At 40.1% G+C, this 14878-nt stretch overlaps 1 protein-coding gene across 4 annotated transcripts in view; it reads right to left on the reverse strand.

Moving 5' to 3' along the window:
• The window catches only part of STK39 (serine/threonine kinase 39), a 282358-nt gene that overhangs the window by 178085 nt on the left and 89395 nt on the right, over nt 1-14878 (reverse strand). For all 4 annotated transcript variants that reach the window (XM_019727361.3, XM_074337430.2, XM_074337417.2 and 1 more), the window contains exons 6-8: nt 5258-5367; nt 4900-5001; nt 2610-2743 (exon numbers count right to left, since the gene is read on the reverse strand). In XM_019727361.3, coding sequence (XP_019582920.3) covers nt 2610-2743; nt 4900-5001; nt 5258-5367 — 346 coding nt within the window. The remainder of the gene's footprint in view (nt 1-2609; nt 2744-4899; nt 5002-5257; nt 5368-14878) is intronic.

A 14878-nucleotide genomic window follows, 5' to 3' on the forward strand; every position in this document is an offset into this window, starting at 1 on the left:
AGGAAATTGGATGTATAAGTAAATATACTCGTATATACACACTGTGATAAGTGCTACAAGAGACATGTATTCAACATAGGGCAAGAAAACTGAAAATTTAAAAAAAAATTCCATTTGGCCAGGAAGAAAAAGACAAATAATGAATGGTAATCCCAATTTCTTGAATATTTAGGAAACTTCAGGCACTGTGCTATCCGTTTTAAATGTATTATCTTTTCCATCCTCATAGCAATCCTATGAAGTAGGCTTATTAGGCCCATTTACAGAAAAGGAAACTAAGTCACGGATGTGATGATAAAGTGGAGCTAGGAATCTCACCCAGACGTATCTGACTTTAAGAAGATGGAGCCTTTGTACAAAGTGTTGAAGGAGAGGTGGAAAGGGGACAGAGGAAGAGGAAGAACAACATAAGCAAGGTAAAAAAGACAGGAAATAGTTATGATTTCTTTCAGAACTGTGCAGCAATTAAACGTTTCCTTATTAATTCATTAATGAATACCTATTTTATATAATTAAATAATTGAACAATATTGTGTTTTCTTTCCGTTCTCACATTTCATGAAGCCTTTTCCTCCAAACTTTGCCATCCGTGTCTTTTCACTAAAAGAAAGTCACGTGGAAAGTTTGTGCACCACTAACACTCTGTTATAAAGGATAACTGCATAAGAGTGAGAACAGTTTATGTTACAGAGAAAATATCTAAAGGAAGTCCTTAAACTATTAATACCTTGTAGATCAATAATGTTACTAAAAGAGTAACTTGAGGGAAAGACTTTGGAAAAATCTGAGTGCATGGCTCTTTGCTAAATAATTTTGGGGGTGGGGTAGTGGGAACCTGATATTTGAGCTCATACAATAAATAAAACCCGGAAAGACTTTCAAGATTATTAAGAAATAAGGATGGTTTGCTAAATATAACGTATGATAATCTAATCTAGTTTATTTTGACCCAATTACAACTGTCCTAAAGAAAGATATTGTTGCATCATTAAGTACACTAACAATTCTACCTTACAGAATCATTTTCTGAAAGAACTGCAATTGTATGACATTATACATGACCACCACTAGGTGGGCTCTCAACTGGTTCAAGAATCACAAAGACCAGTGTAATAACCCAGCGCTAACTGGGAAGTCAAGTGCTTTTCTCAATGGGCTTTAGAGGATTAAATTCTGTTTCCTTGGTGATGCCAAAAATCTGTTTGGAGATGATGCCCAACACAGGGGAAAGCAAGCAAGGGTTGCAGAACAAAATCAGAAATCTAAGAGCACTTTCATCCAATAGGAAAGTGAAGAAGTAATCTTGATAAAAAGATCAGTATAGCTTCAGAGGAAACAAACCCTACGTATCAAATATAAAGGGCAACAGAGATGTTTAAGCAGAAACAGTCTACAGGTGTGAAAATAATCATCCCTTTTACAACAACAACAAAAATTTCAAAATTCTTAATAGCAAACAATCTTTAGACCTAGCTCTATGAGACAGATGGATGATACAGAAAGATTCTAGGCAAATTCAGTAAAACGTAAAGGAATGAAGAGAGTAGCTACAAAGAATGGTCAAAATAATGGAAACTCTGTTTAATGTGGAGAAGGGTAGCCTACTCAAACAGTAGATTATGGTGTAAAGGTAAAAGGCTTAAGTTTCATAAAGAATTTAAGATAAGAATAAAGAAATCCTTCGAAAAGCAGGTTCCTCCCTGAAAAGGAAAGTTTTAGACGAGAAGCAGATTTACATTTTAAAATACAAGTATCCAGTTGGACCCTAGGATGACGAAGGTTGCGGGTACCTTCTCAGAGTCCTCTCCAGGTCTGTCGTCTACGATCCCTGTTAGGATGGTGCCACACACACAGGCAAGCTTTCTACGAAGGGACTCTGCCCCGGCCAGGCCTGTGTGTGGTTCACATCATTAACATTCTCCTTTAAATGATAAAGGACACCGGCTCTATTATCACCACCCAGGATATTTCAAAGTCACGGAAATTAAGACGGAAAAAACAAACTCAGAAAACAGACACACCACAGTGCAGGGCAACTGACCAAGAATACAGAGGAAATGCTAAAGTTAATTTAAAACAATTTGCTTCTGTTTATATGATTAATGTTTCTCATGTAAAAATCTTAATCTTCTTTACTGATAATCTTCTAAACCGTACAAACAACTGGCTCTGCAACTAAAAGGAAACTTATGCAAAATTCAATAGCGCTGCTTGGTTTAGACTGGAGCTAGCAGGATATTCAAATCCTGAGAGGTCAGCTCAACCTACACAGTGCAGAATATTAGCTGAGCTTCTGAATGCACCACTGCCAATTACTTTTGATCTGTTTCACTTCATTTCCTTTATAACAAAGCCCACACCTAACAAGCACAGTGCATCTTATTAACACGAAAATTTTCCTCTGCCTCTCCCCAATCCTCAGTCACTCTTTTCCCTTACGGACCCATACTGTCTTCCACTAAAAGGCTGGCAATCTGGGGGCCAGAGCAGGATTTTCCTTGAACTACAAGTACTTTGCAGGTGTCCTCACACAGCCTTTCCCCATTCACAAGCAAAGCTTTGTCGTGTCTCAAACCAGGTCAATAACTCATCCACCAAGTTTGACATACCTTTTGGAAGGATCTTTCTGAAGACACAGTGAAAGTAATTTTCTAAAGGACTTGCCGTATTTTTTCATCATTTCCTTATCCTCTACTCCTGTTTCTAAAGTCGGTGGATCATTTTGCAAAGTCAACATTAACACCTGCAGCAGAAACAAACATAATGATAGACCCTCAGTACAGCAATTGCTACAACTGAGTCTTTAATTTTTCACAAAAGTATCAAAGACCAACCTTGATTAGGTACAAATGTGTTTTGCCATGATTTTAACTTTCCAGAAGGTGTGTATTGAAAGTATTCATTTCCTTTTGCAAATTGGTTCAAGTGCCCTTTAACCTTTTTGTTATTCCATTGACAGAACTTACAAAATCTGTTCTATATGTTAAGAATGATCTCCCAAAGCAATGAGGACAGAGCTCCCTGGGAACTGGCTCGCACACAGCCTGGAGGAGCACGTAGCTCCAGCACGGGTTTAGTGAAGACTGGGGCTCTGGCTGGGAAAGAGGGTGGTGGAGGGGAGAGAGAGAGAGGGCCGGAGCAGTAGCGAACGTTCATGTGTACAGGTCATTCATAAGCAAGGAACCGCCTGTACTCAGGGTTCTGTAACATTACCAACCCCAAAAATAAATTCACAACGTCCCAGGGGTAACACATGATTTCCTTTTTTTTTTTAATGAAAAAACATACAGAAAATTGCTTAAAGACGTGACAAAACTGAGAGAGTGAAAAACGCTGGAAGAGAGCCAGAATACAAGTGAGTTGTTAAAAACCATAACCAGAGCAAAAGGCCATGCTGCTCTTGGAGGGGGACAAAACAAAATCAAAATACAGCTTCAGATCAAAAAAGGAAAAAATTTCACTTTCACACTAACATTAAAATTATTTGCTTAAAAAAAAGAATTTGTAATAAATTATTGACCTAGAAGATGAATAAACTTTATTAATGCATAAATCCGCCTTAATATATGCAAATGATATACATGCCAAGACTCTTTTCAAACACTTTCAGATGTGTGAATAGATGGAGGATTAAAGTGACAGTTTATTGTTTGTGGAGGATAATAGCAAACAGAAGAAAGGGGGAGAACTATAAAGTCTGAAGAAAAGTACTGCATGACTTCAGGCTGGGATTAGCAATGTGTCTTTGGATTCAGGTGGGAAACACTAAATGGGAAAAGAAAGAAACCAAGAAGTGAAAAATAATAAAGAAAAAACAAATGAGAGAAAAAGTCCTGAGCTGCTTCAGTGCTCTTCCTCTGAAAGGTCACTTCGATTGTTTACACTTCAACTTACTAACAAAATGAGGTATGTATACACACACAAAACTTAATTATGTTTATATATATATATATATATATGTATATATGCATATATACATATATATGTATATATATAAATAGAGAGAAACAATGTAGTGAACTATACTAAAACCTTAATAGTGATTATCTGTGGTTAATGAGATTATCGATGATTTTCTTCTTTATTCCTTTGTGTACTTCAGATTTTCAAAAATAAGAATGTATTAACTTTTTAATCAGTAAAATTATTTATATTTTTTATCCTTGGGTTTTTGTTTGTTTTTTTTTAAAATCCTCCTAAATTTTTCCAATATTTTCCTAGGAAAATGTTGAAACGAACATGAACCATATTCTCTTGTCAAAATACCTTCATAATTTCCACTCAACTATTTCAGCCTCAAAATAAAATCCAGTCGGGTAAATTAGCCCTGATACCACCATCTCAAAAACTAAGAGAAATAATGATGCAGGCCAGTTAAAAGAAGAGCAAAAATCTTAAAATAGTATCCAAACATATGTCATTTCCTAAAAATACGGGGCTCATTTATTTCAGATGAGTCACCAACAGGACACTATGAAAAGAGTGGTCAAATGTTATAGACCACTTAAAAAAAAAGGCCAAAAAACTTGGGAAATCCATCTGCAAAGATGATTATCACTATAATGTATTTTCAGATTTTCCTTGGGGTGCTGGGGATATTCTGCTATCAAAAGAGTAATGGCCAGTATTTGTCACAGCTATCAACCTCCATCGACCAATCTGATCACATTCTTTAGTCAGCTCTGTGCTAAGAATGTAAAGCAAGTTTCAAAGCTGCACATTGAACTAGTTTTGTCCTATTCTGTCCACTGAGAACATCAGAAAATATTTAACTTGGCTGCATTCCTCCATTAATTCTCCTCAGGTCTAAGAGAAAAATGACTACGTTTAAGAGAACTACAGAATAGATCCTGTTAAACCATATTTCAAACCCGGCATAGTATTTTGAATAATAATTACTTTCATAGGAGGATATTTGTGATAAGGCGCTGCTCCTGTTGCTAATTCAATGGCAGTTATTCCAAAACTCCACATGTCAGCCTTGAAGTCATAGCCTCTCACCTAAGAAAGGAACCAAGAAAAAACACAATTATACAGCAGGCATGTTACCTATCACGAAGTCCATAGTATGCCAGAAGTCCACAGCTGTGTCTGCACAATTTGATATTAGTTTGCTAAGGCCCAGCAATCAGGAATAACGCCTTAATACATGATGGATTCTAGTAAAATGAATGATTTGAATGAAATGTTAGTGTATTAATGATATGTGCTACGGTACTGTGCCAATGAAAACATCACTTCTTTTTTTATTTTTTACCTGTTCCATGACTTCTGGGGCCATCCAACATGGGGTGCCAACAAATGTTTTTCTTACTTTATTCCGGGTGACATCACCCCCTGTTGCTAAGAATGCACTTACCCCAAAATCTGAAAGGAAAAGAAAAAATCAGCCTTATTTTATGGAAGACATTATTGCTTATAAATTTTGACTTTATCAACCTCTCTTTTCCTGGTGATTTTTACAATGGCGATGCATTGTCCCAGACGCCACAGAGCTCTCTTAGGCACACACCAGGCAGTCCTGCCATCCACCCACCGTCCCCTACACTCTAGAGAACACCGTCATGGGAATGTGTCAGCAAGCCCAGCAGTCCAAAAGCTCAGCATACCAAATTATATTTCCCATCAAAAAGGTATCAAAAATCATAACTAACCACAAATGATTACATCAATGAAAATATAAACACATCCCCAAAGCTCAACATATAAAGAATCTTAGCTCTTAGCTAAGATTCATTTTAGAAAATAATTCATAAGAAAAAGCACTGAAGGCAGTAAAATTAGTATATGATGTAGTTTCTTTTTATGTTTTTCTTTTATTATGATTATTTTCTAGCCTCTTTAATTCCATATCATCAATGTTTGGACAGTGGATTTTTTTTTTTTTAAATGAGCGATGAATAACATCTATCTTCCACATTCCCGTGCCTTTGCTCAAACAGTGTTCTCTAACACCTTAGCCAAAATCAGATTGGCAAATCCACAAACCCCAGTACACATAGCCGGCATGACCAGGTTTATCTACATGTAGCAATCAACACGAAGGAAAAGCTCAATCAGCAAAGGTTGCTTATTTTTTCAATGTTTGCTTTCTGGATAATTTTCCTAGGTATAGATGGAATGGTTGGTAGAATGAAGTAAAACTGTTCTTAACATTTCATTTTATACCAGAAGTTCTTTTTGTGAGAAAATGAATTAATTAGGCATATTGCATATACATACACTCAAATACGCAAAAATGGTGTTTGTATGTGACAGTAGAGAAGGGCGGATACCCAATGATTACTAATGCATGCATTTCTTAAATTTTTACTGAAGGTTAAAATCAGTTAATAAGTACCAACTACTTAGGGCTAGTAAAGACCTACCAGTAAGCCAACTCAAGGACACCTGGATAGTAAGCTGGTAAATACCGTGTTTCCCCGAAAATAAGATGTAGTTGGACCATCAGCTCAAATGCGTCTTTTGGAGCAAAAATTAATATAAGACCCCGTCTTATTTTAATATAAGACTGGGTACAATATAATATAATATCAGAGCGGGTCTTATATTAATTTTTGCTCCAAAAGATGCATTAGAGCTGATGGTCCAGCTACATCTTATTTTCAGGGAAACACAGTAGTAATAAAAAAGGGTACATCTCAAAACGCTGCAGCGTGAGCCCCTTCAAATTGCTTTCATATAACTTTCCTTTGCTGGTCCCCTTTGTTGACTTTCAGGATGACAGCAATTACTAAAGAATAACATCAAGTACAAGCCAAGGTCAAAATGTAGTAGCATTTCCTCTAGGTCTACAATATTAACGTATATAATAACACTGTTGAAGTTGACTGTTTCATTCTAGTTACGTTAAAATTTACTCAACTCTCAATCTACAAGCAAAAGGAATAAAAATTGACAAATGGAGTCTTCGTTTCAACTGTTACTCTCATACTAATATTGAGAAGTATATTTTGAAAATGCTATATAATTTAATTTGCACAAATGTGCCAAACTCTAAAACTCTTTGAATTTTTATACTGTGGTCAGAAAAATGAAGCCTTGAGAAAAAAATCTCTGGAACCCAGGAGCCAGTCTCCTGAAGGGAGAAGGAGATAAAATTCATTCTTAACAAGAGCTAGATGAATTGAAGCATTTGTTTGGCTGGGGAAAGGACAATATGATATGGCTTTCAAAAATATTACTTTCAACTTAATTTATATTTCTGAAAAGGAGTTCAACAATAAATCCGACATTCCATTTTTATTAAAATAATTTTGTAACATGATCATATTATATAAATACATATCTGTAAATAATTAAGGATAAGGGTAAAAGTTGCTTTAAGGACAAATAGATTATTTTAAATGCAGTTGAAGCAAACCCAAAGTCTCTTCCTAAAAAATACAATCCAGATAAAAAATCCATATTTAATATTAGATTTTTTCAATTCCTTAAAAATAACATCTGATTACATTAGACCTTTTTAAAGCTGCAAAATAGCTGAGAAAGTGCATAGCAGCAATTCATTACTGACAATACCTCTTCAATGTATCTTTCATGATTCACATATTTATTCATAGCCTCCACTTAGAACACTCACTTTAAAGTCATAAACAAATGGTTAAACATCTTTAAAGCTCAAAACAAAAATTCCATAAGCAGAAAACACCCATCTTAACATCTACTCACCCTTACAACTACAGAATAAATGCACAATTTGCTCCTATTTATGGCTAATGTGTATACAGGAAGACTTATATGTACTGAGAAATAGAACATTTTGACCTAAGTACATAGTGCGCTTGTGTAAACAGGAAAATCGGTGTATTCTGTGGAGACAGCTTACATATGACAGTGAGAAGGTGGCGGAGCAGAATAGTGAAAAGCGTCCTTGTTTCCCAAGGGGTACATCTTATACAGCCAAAGGGCATGGAGCCAGATACACTGGAGTCGGAAACCATGAACATTTCTCTGGAAACATGGAATCAAAGGCTACACATAAAGTTAGCCAGCCCATCTTCCTGTCTCCAGGAATAACTGCATCTCACCCTAGAAAGAATACTGTCACCCTGGTAGCTTTTGAAAAGCTCTCATGTCTTTTGAATCCGTCCACTTCTCTCCATCCCCACGGCCCCTGCCTTGGGTTAAGCCAAGATTCCTGTGCAGCCTCCGAAGTCACCACCTCCCTGCTTTCCCCAGAGCCATGCTCCAGCTACCAGACCTGACTCCTCCTAAAAAGCCTTTAAAGGCACCTGCTTCTCAGAGGTAAGTCAAAATCCTCTAGCACAACATGCAAATCAGTCTGCCTTTCCTCTCCTGCCTCATCTACCACAACTCACAGATACAGACCTTGAGCTTCTGCCCTGCTCAACTGCTTCCTTTTCCCTCTGAGTCCATCACCATCCTTGCTTGCCCTCACCAGTGCTGCCTTTGCTCCAGTGCTCTGTCCAGTCCACATTGCTCCCTCCACTAAGTGTATGGTCATCAGCAGAGGACATTCTGCTTGTCCTCATTAATGACAAAAGCATCTTTGGCATTCTGACTTTTGGTGCCTTGGGGCTTTTTCACAGTCCTCTTTGTGCCAAGGTGTGGTTAGTTTGATATGCATCCACCATCTCCTTTGCCTAATTTGTGGTGTACTATTGAAGTAACTTTGGGACTTGTCTTATTTCGATATGTGAATATTAAGCCTTAAGAAGGATCTGCAGGGTTGTGCAGTGTAGCTACCTGATTTGGAGAGTGGCACATCCTCTAGGAAATAGCACAGCCCTAACTGGCAAGGATAGACATCACAGTGGTTAGACAAGGCTAGATTATTCCCCAACCGTGTGACCCAGCAAGGACTTAACCTTTCTGGGCCTCTGTTTCCTTGTCAGGCTTCTTGGTTACGCCTATGTTTACATTACTTGCATATTTATAACACTTTCCTACTTCTTTTCACCATGTATGCTTTACAATAACTGTTAGGTAGATCAATAAGCTACTGTTCTCTGCCTTTTAAAAAACGAGGTAAATGGGGGTGGCCAGATGGCTCAGTTGGTTAGAGCGTGCGCTCTGAACAACAGGGCTGCTGGTTCGATTCCCACATGGGATGGTGGGCTGTGTGCCCTGCAACTAAAGATTGAAAACGGCGACTGGACTTGGAGCTGAGCTGCATCCTCCACAACTAGATTAAAGGACAACGACTTGGAGCTGATGGGCCCAGAAGAAACACACTGTTCCCCAATATTCCCCAATTTAAAAAAAAATGAGGTAACTAGGCTGGTAAATATAAAATATGAGAAAGATATGTTTCCTGACCTTAAGAATATTACCATCTAGGAGGGAGAAGATCTGAAACAATAAACAATGTGTAAAATCAAATGCTACAGCATGCTGTCTGTGTAGAAACAGAGGAGGTAGGGCAGTAACAGCCCTGAGAGACTGCATCCAAGTGGGTCTTGGACTTGGCCTTGAAGACAAAGTTAGGATTTGGACAGGCAAGCCTAAAAGGAAGTGACATTCCAAAGAAACAGCATGAGTAAAGCACAGTGTTGAGCCAACAAGAAAAACTGACAGTTGCAAGGGTCAAAAACTCAAGTATCTACAGGAGCCAGGCAAGAATATAAAAGGTAGGGGGTTCTAATAACAACAGCACGAGCTCAATGATTAAGGGCACTTGGTACTTCGTCTCAGCACAGGGAGACATGAGGAAGTGCTAGGCCCTTCCCAGGAGCCCGTTCTCCATGCCCTCCCACCCGGGGCCTAAAGCTGTCTTCCGCTATTCAGCTGGAAAAGAAAAGTTGCCATAGAGAAGACAGATCTGGTGTTGCAGATGTCCCACGTTTCTCAGAGAAAGCCAAACATCAAGATCTTAATGTAAAACCTTTTTTTGGTGTTGTTGCTGTGGCTGCAATAAATTCATTTTTTCTAAAGTGGAAAAGCAAAATAAAGCAAGTCCGCCTGCCTGATTTAGCCTGCAAAACCAGTCTGCCAACTGTGTTGTCATGAGGTTTAAAATTTACCTAAAATACTTTGACATATACTATGCGATATTATTGTGACACGACAACCCAGGTAGTCAACTGGCGTTCTGACCCAAGATGCCAGAGGCAGCTGCTGGAAGTATTTCTGTTCTCTGTATCTAAGTATAGATAAGTATGGGCCAGGTGAATGCCCCAAAGGGGCTGTTACCCAGGAAAAGAGTCACCTGTTGACAGGCATGATGCATATTAGAAACGAGCTTTCAATGGTGAAAGTAAAGGTGATTAGCACACAGAGTAGCTAAAATATTTTAGATATACTCCCCACTCCCGCATGAATAGAAAGAAAGAATCCAGCGATGCCCACGTGTAAGCTAAATCCCTAACCAGTTTTGTGTCTATCCCGTTAGCTTCTAGATGCCAAGGACAAGTGTACAGGAAAACTGCATCTGCCATTTGGTGTGTCTGCTCCCTCCCAGTGAAGCTTGCATTCACCTCGCAGCACAGAGAGCAGGGATTTCTTTGAGTTTACAGAACAAACCTGGAGACTTCATTAGGGGTTTGCTGGTTAATGACTGGCAAAATTTGGTCTCAAACTTGACTTCCTTATATCCTGGGAATGATGTTGTGGCTGGGCAGCCAACCCCGACCTACCTCAAACATCTACAACATCTACTAATAACTGTGACAAGGAATCTGAGCTGTACATGAAAAAAACTGGCTTGAGTCAACTCAACAGTTGATAGTTGAGAGCTCCCTAAAATGTATTCAGATTGGGTTACAGCAGATACTGATCCCTTCAGATATCCAAGTGGCTGGTTGGGGCTGGGGCTGGGGCACCGGGAGCCACCACAGCTGCAGGGGCTTCTGGGAGTTCCTTGCTGGCAGCAGCCTCTTCCCCAGAGGCCACGATCTAGAAAAGCAAGGAAGCACTTGAAACTGTTAAGAAGCTCAACCACACGAGTCCTGAGTACCGAGTATGGGACGTTGCACTCAGAACTAAACGTGTCAACCTTCTGTCTGCTGGGAAGTCCTAGATGCCCTCCCTACCCCCTCATTTTCTCGGTGAGAGAAGGAAAACGCAGACCAGGGAAAGTCAAGGCTTCTGCAGTCACAGAATCAGAGACATGCCTCTTCCAACTGCAATCCAGACTCCTTATTCCATCCAAGTTAATCTTCCTAAAGTGCAGTTCCCATTAACACCCTGGACTACTGTTGCTCTCTCTCTAGTGAAGAGGAAAATTGGGGGAAAGTAATGGTGCAGAAGTGTTCAGGAAAGGAGGAAGACTAGCGGACGGCAAGATCACAGCTACAGCCCAGGAGTAAAATCAACAGGGCCTCTGTTTGAATAGGGACCCTGGAAATGGATAGACAAATTCTTAAGAAAATATGACTGCGCGGATGTTGGAATTGAAAAAGGGGGGGGGGGGGGGGCGGGGGAGATGAAACGACTTGCCAAAAACCACACAGCGAGTTACTGAGGGTCGGAATAAAACCCACAGTCCTTCACAGAGGAGTTAGCCACTTTAGCCTCAGTCTCCTCCTTGGAAAAAGTCAGTGTATTTTTCTGTACTGAAAAGGAAATGCAAAATGGAATAATGGGGTTAATCCTCCACAGCTCCTAAGCTCTTCCCTGAGTAAAGATCAAGTTATGATTACCCAACACAGAAAAACTAGTTTGAGGTTCTCTCATTAATCTTAAATGTCATATTTATATCATCAAAAAACAATCCCTTCATAATTTGGTTAGAGTCCCAGTTTTTTTGTTTGTTTGTGTGTTTTTTTCCTCATAAGTGACTCTCAAGACTTTACTGGCAAAACTGAACTGTACTTCTAAACACTCAGGAACATTTTCAGGGCTACCAGCACCTAGTTTTTACGAGTCCCACAGGTTTCCTTAAAATGTTATATCACCAATGTTGGATGAGCAAAGAAGCATGTAAAGAAGTACATTATTATTTAAATTATGCAAACTATGTGATAATAGTATATTTTCTTAATTCTGTTAGGAAAAAACTATGGAAATTTATTTTGTTTTAAACAATGTATTTTGTTCTTTTTATGTTGTTTTTTATAGTACAATGTGTGTCAGCACTCGACTCACCCTGAGCAAGCATGGGGTGTGTAAACAGCGTCTAAATGCCGTGGGTATGCATACCATGGGGCTTATAGAGCTTTGATTTGGACACGATCTTGCCCTTTTGGTAAGAGCTAACATGGGAAAATATTCATTTTAACAGTGATGATTACATGAGCGAGACAGCATGAATGGAACAAATATGCTAAGAGGATCAATATACTATCCTCAGAACTAAACATATAAATCTTCTATTTGCTGGGAAGTCCTAGATGCCCTCCCAACGCCTTCATTCTCTCGGTGAGAGAAAGAAAACGCAGACCAGGGAAAGTCAAGGCTTCCTCAGTCACAGAATCAGAGGTATGCCTCTTCCAACTGCAATCCAGACTCCTTATTCCATCCAGATTAATCTTCCTAAAGTGCAGTTCTGATCATAGCACTCTCTGGTCAAACTCTCTCTCCCCACACGGCTCTTGAAGAACAACAAGGCAGCCCATCCCTGGCCATGATTTGTCACATATATGGAAGCCAACAGGCCTCCGGTGGTTTCCTTCTCACTGCTATGATTACCCAGTTATCGCATCCGTTAGCGGAGTGCTTTGAGCTTCTTTAACTGATCAAATCACCATTTCTCAATTTTATTTTTTTAATGTACAATCAAACCCAGCCTTTGCTACCAGGTTTTCTGTTTGTTTTTGTTTATAAATTAAGTAGGAACAACTCCTCACTCCCCTGGAGCTTTGCCATCTTCATAGTGTCATCAGACCTCTGAGCAAGAAGAGTCTGAGTAGAAACGGGGAGGGCTGTCCCTTGTGTCTGCTGGAAATTCCTGCAAACCGAGGCAGGGGAGAGCTCGGTGCAGCAGAGTTCGGAGGTGGCAGGAGGGACAGACACATCAAGTCCTCCAGGTGGATGCCACGCCTCGGGGTACCTGTCCCGTGCTCAGTGGAACTCAGCAAACGCAGAGCAAGAAGCAGGGCCTTAGAGCCCAAGGAGCCAAGTCAGGATGTGGCAACATGTACGACAGCAGCTGCCAACACTCACTGGGCTCCTTTCCTCTTCAAATAATGCCACTCTGCTCATGGAAGCAGTTTTCTAATTAGTCTAATAGTGAGATTTCATTGCATCGTGACTGTGAGCATAACTATCAAGAGACCAAGCAGTGACAGCCTTGGTGTGAGATGTATAGCCCCTGTGCAGAGGCATATACCATGGGGTCCTGATCTTTCCCAGTGGGGATCCCACCACCAATCCCTGAAACTGAAAGGAAGAGGAGAAGCAGCGAGGGGGGACGCAGTGAGTAGGAAGGAGCTGCATTTCCACCCCAAGAAGCACTCTGGAATCAAACAGGCCGGCGTTTGATGCCAATTACACTCCCTGCTGATTTACTTAACTTTTTGGAGCAAGTTTCACAAGCTATAAAATGGGGAGCTGAGGATACATAGGGCAGGTTTTCCATATTAGTCCTTGTACCACACAGTTGGTTGCCTACTCAATACAATATCTTGTTCTTCTCTACCAGAATCCTGCTTCTGTTTGCAGGCCTCAGGGAATTAATCGTACTGATCTAAGCCAATCAAGGTGGTTGGTTTCTCCCATGAGTGAATGGTCTGAAGGTCTGCCCCAGTTCTGGCTCATGAGATAAGGGAAATAGGGTGCAGGCTCTTTTGGGAAATTTTCCACCTGGATATAAGAAACAATCTACAAGGTTCCTCTGCTCCCTTCTCCCTTGTCCTGTTTGGGGCACTGTCATGTGAGGATGTGATGCTGGCAGCAAGAGCATCACATGGGGACATGTGCTACTTGACATGACTGAGGCACAGACCAGGAAGTAGGAAAGAACCCATGACCTCTCTGATTTCCCTGTGTTTCTGCACCAACCTTGGCAATAAATGCCCCAGACTTCTGTTATGGGCGATAATTAAAGGTCTGCATTGCTTAATCACCTGCCAGTCAAGCACTCTAGTATTTATACCCAAAGGCTTCTTAACTCTTACAGCCCCATCTTTCCCCAGCTCAGCCATGTTTATTCATACTTCCTGACTGCTAAGTGTTAACCATTGCATCAGAGGCCAAAGCTGTTGCAACCTCCAAAAGGAGTTGGTAAAAAATCAGCAATTCAGCACACAGTGCAATTTTGCCATTTTAAACAGCTCCGATATTAAGCGTGGCTTTTAATGCCAGGGGCAAAATCAAACAAATAAATGCACAGGCATCTCAAGGGGGAAAATCATAGTGCAAGAAGAATCCAATTCACTTTTTTGCCAATAGTTTCTGTTTGAGGCGTTGCTTACATAAACGTTCCAGAAACAGAACAATACACTTCTAAAGAAATAGGAGAGACGTATCTACAACATTCTAGTCTAAACCCTTGCCACTCAAAGTGGGGTCCCCAGACCAGAATCATCAGCATCATCTGGGAGCCGCTAAGAAATGCAGACTTTTGGGTCCCACCCTAGTCCCACTGAACCAGAATCTGCATTGTAGCAAGATCTCTAGCTGATTCGATGCGCGAGCTGGAGAAGCACTGCTCGGGAGTACTGTCTTCCTACCAGGTGCTATGGCACGATTCAGTGTGCATGGAAGACCTCAAAGTACGGCCCATCCACAGCTTCCCTCTTGCATCTCTGAGATGAAGAGAACCACAATAGTAGGAAGAGAGTACCGGGAAAAATGTTTAGTGCACATTCATGTAGCTCATGGCCAATAAGTACATGGGTAAGTAGTCCCCCCCTCCCCCATCCCAGATTTCGCTTTATATGGTTTCAGTTACCTGAGGTAACTGATTTCAATCAACCATGATCTGAAAATATTAAATAGAAAATTCCAGAAATAAACAATTCGTGAGTCAAATTAC

Source organism: Rhinolophus sinicus, chromosome 17 (assembly GCF_057876585.1).
Source record: "Rhinolophus sinicus isolate RSI-liver-muscle chromosome 17, RSI-T2T, whole genome shotgun sequence".
NCBI classification, from domain to species: Eukaryota; Metazoa; Chordata; class Mammalia; order Chiroptera; family Rhinolophidae; genus Rhinolophus; species Rhinolophus sinicus.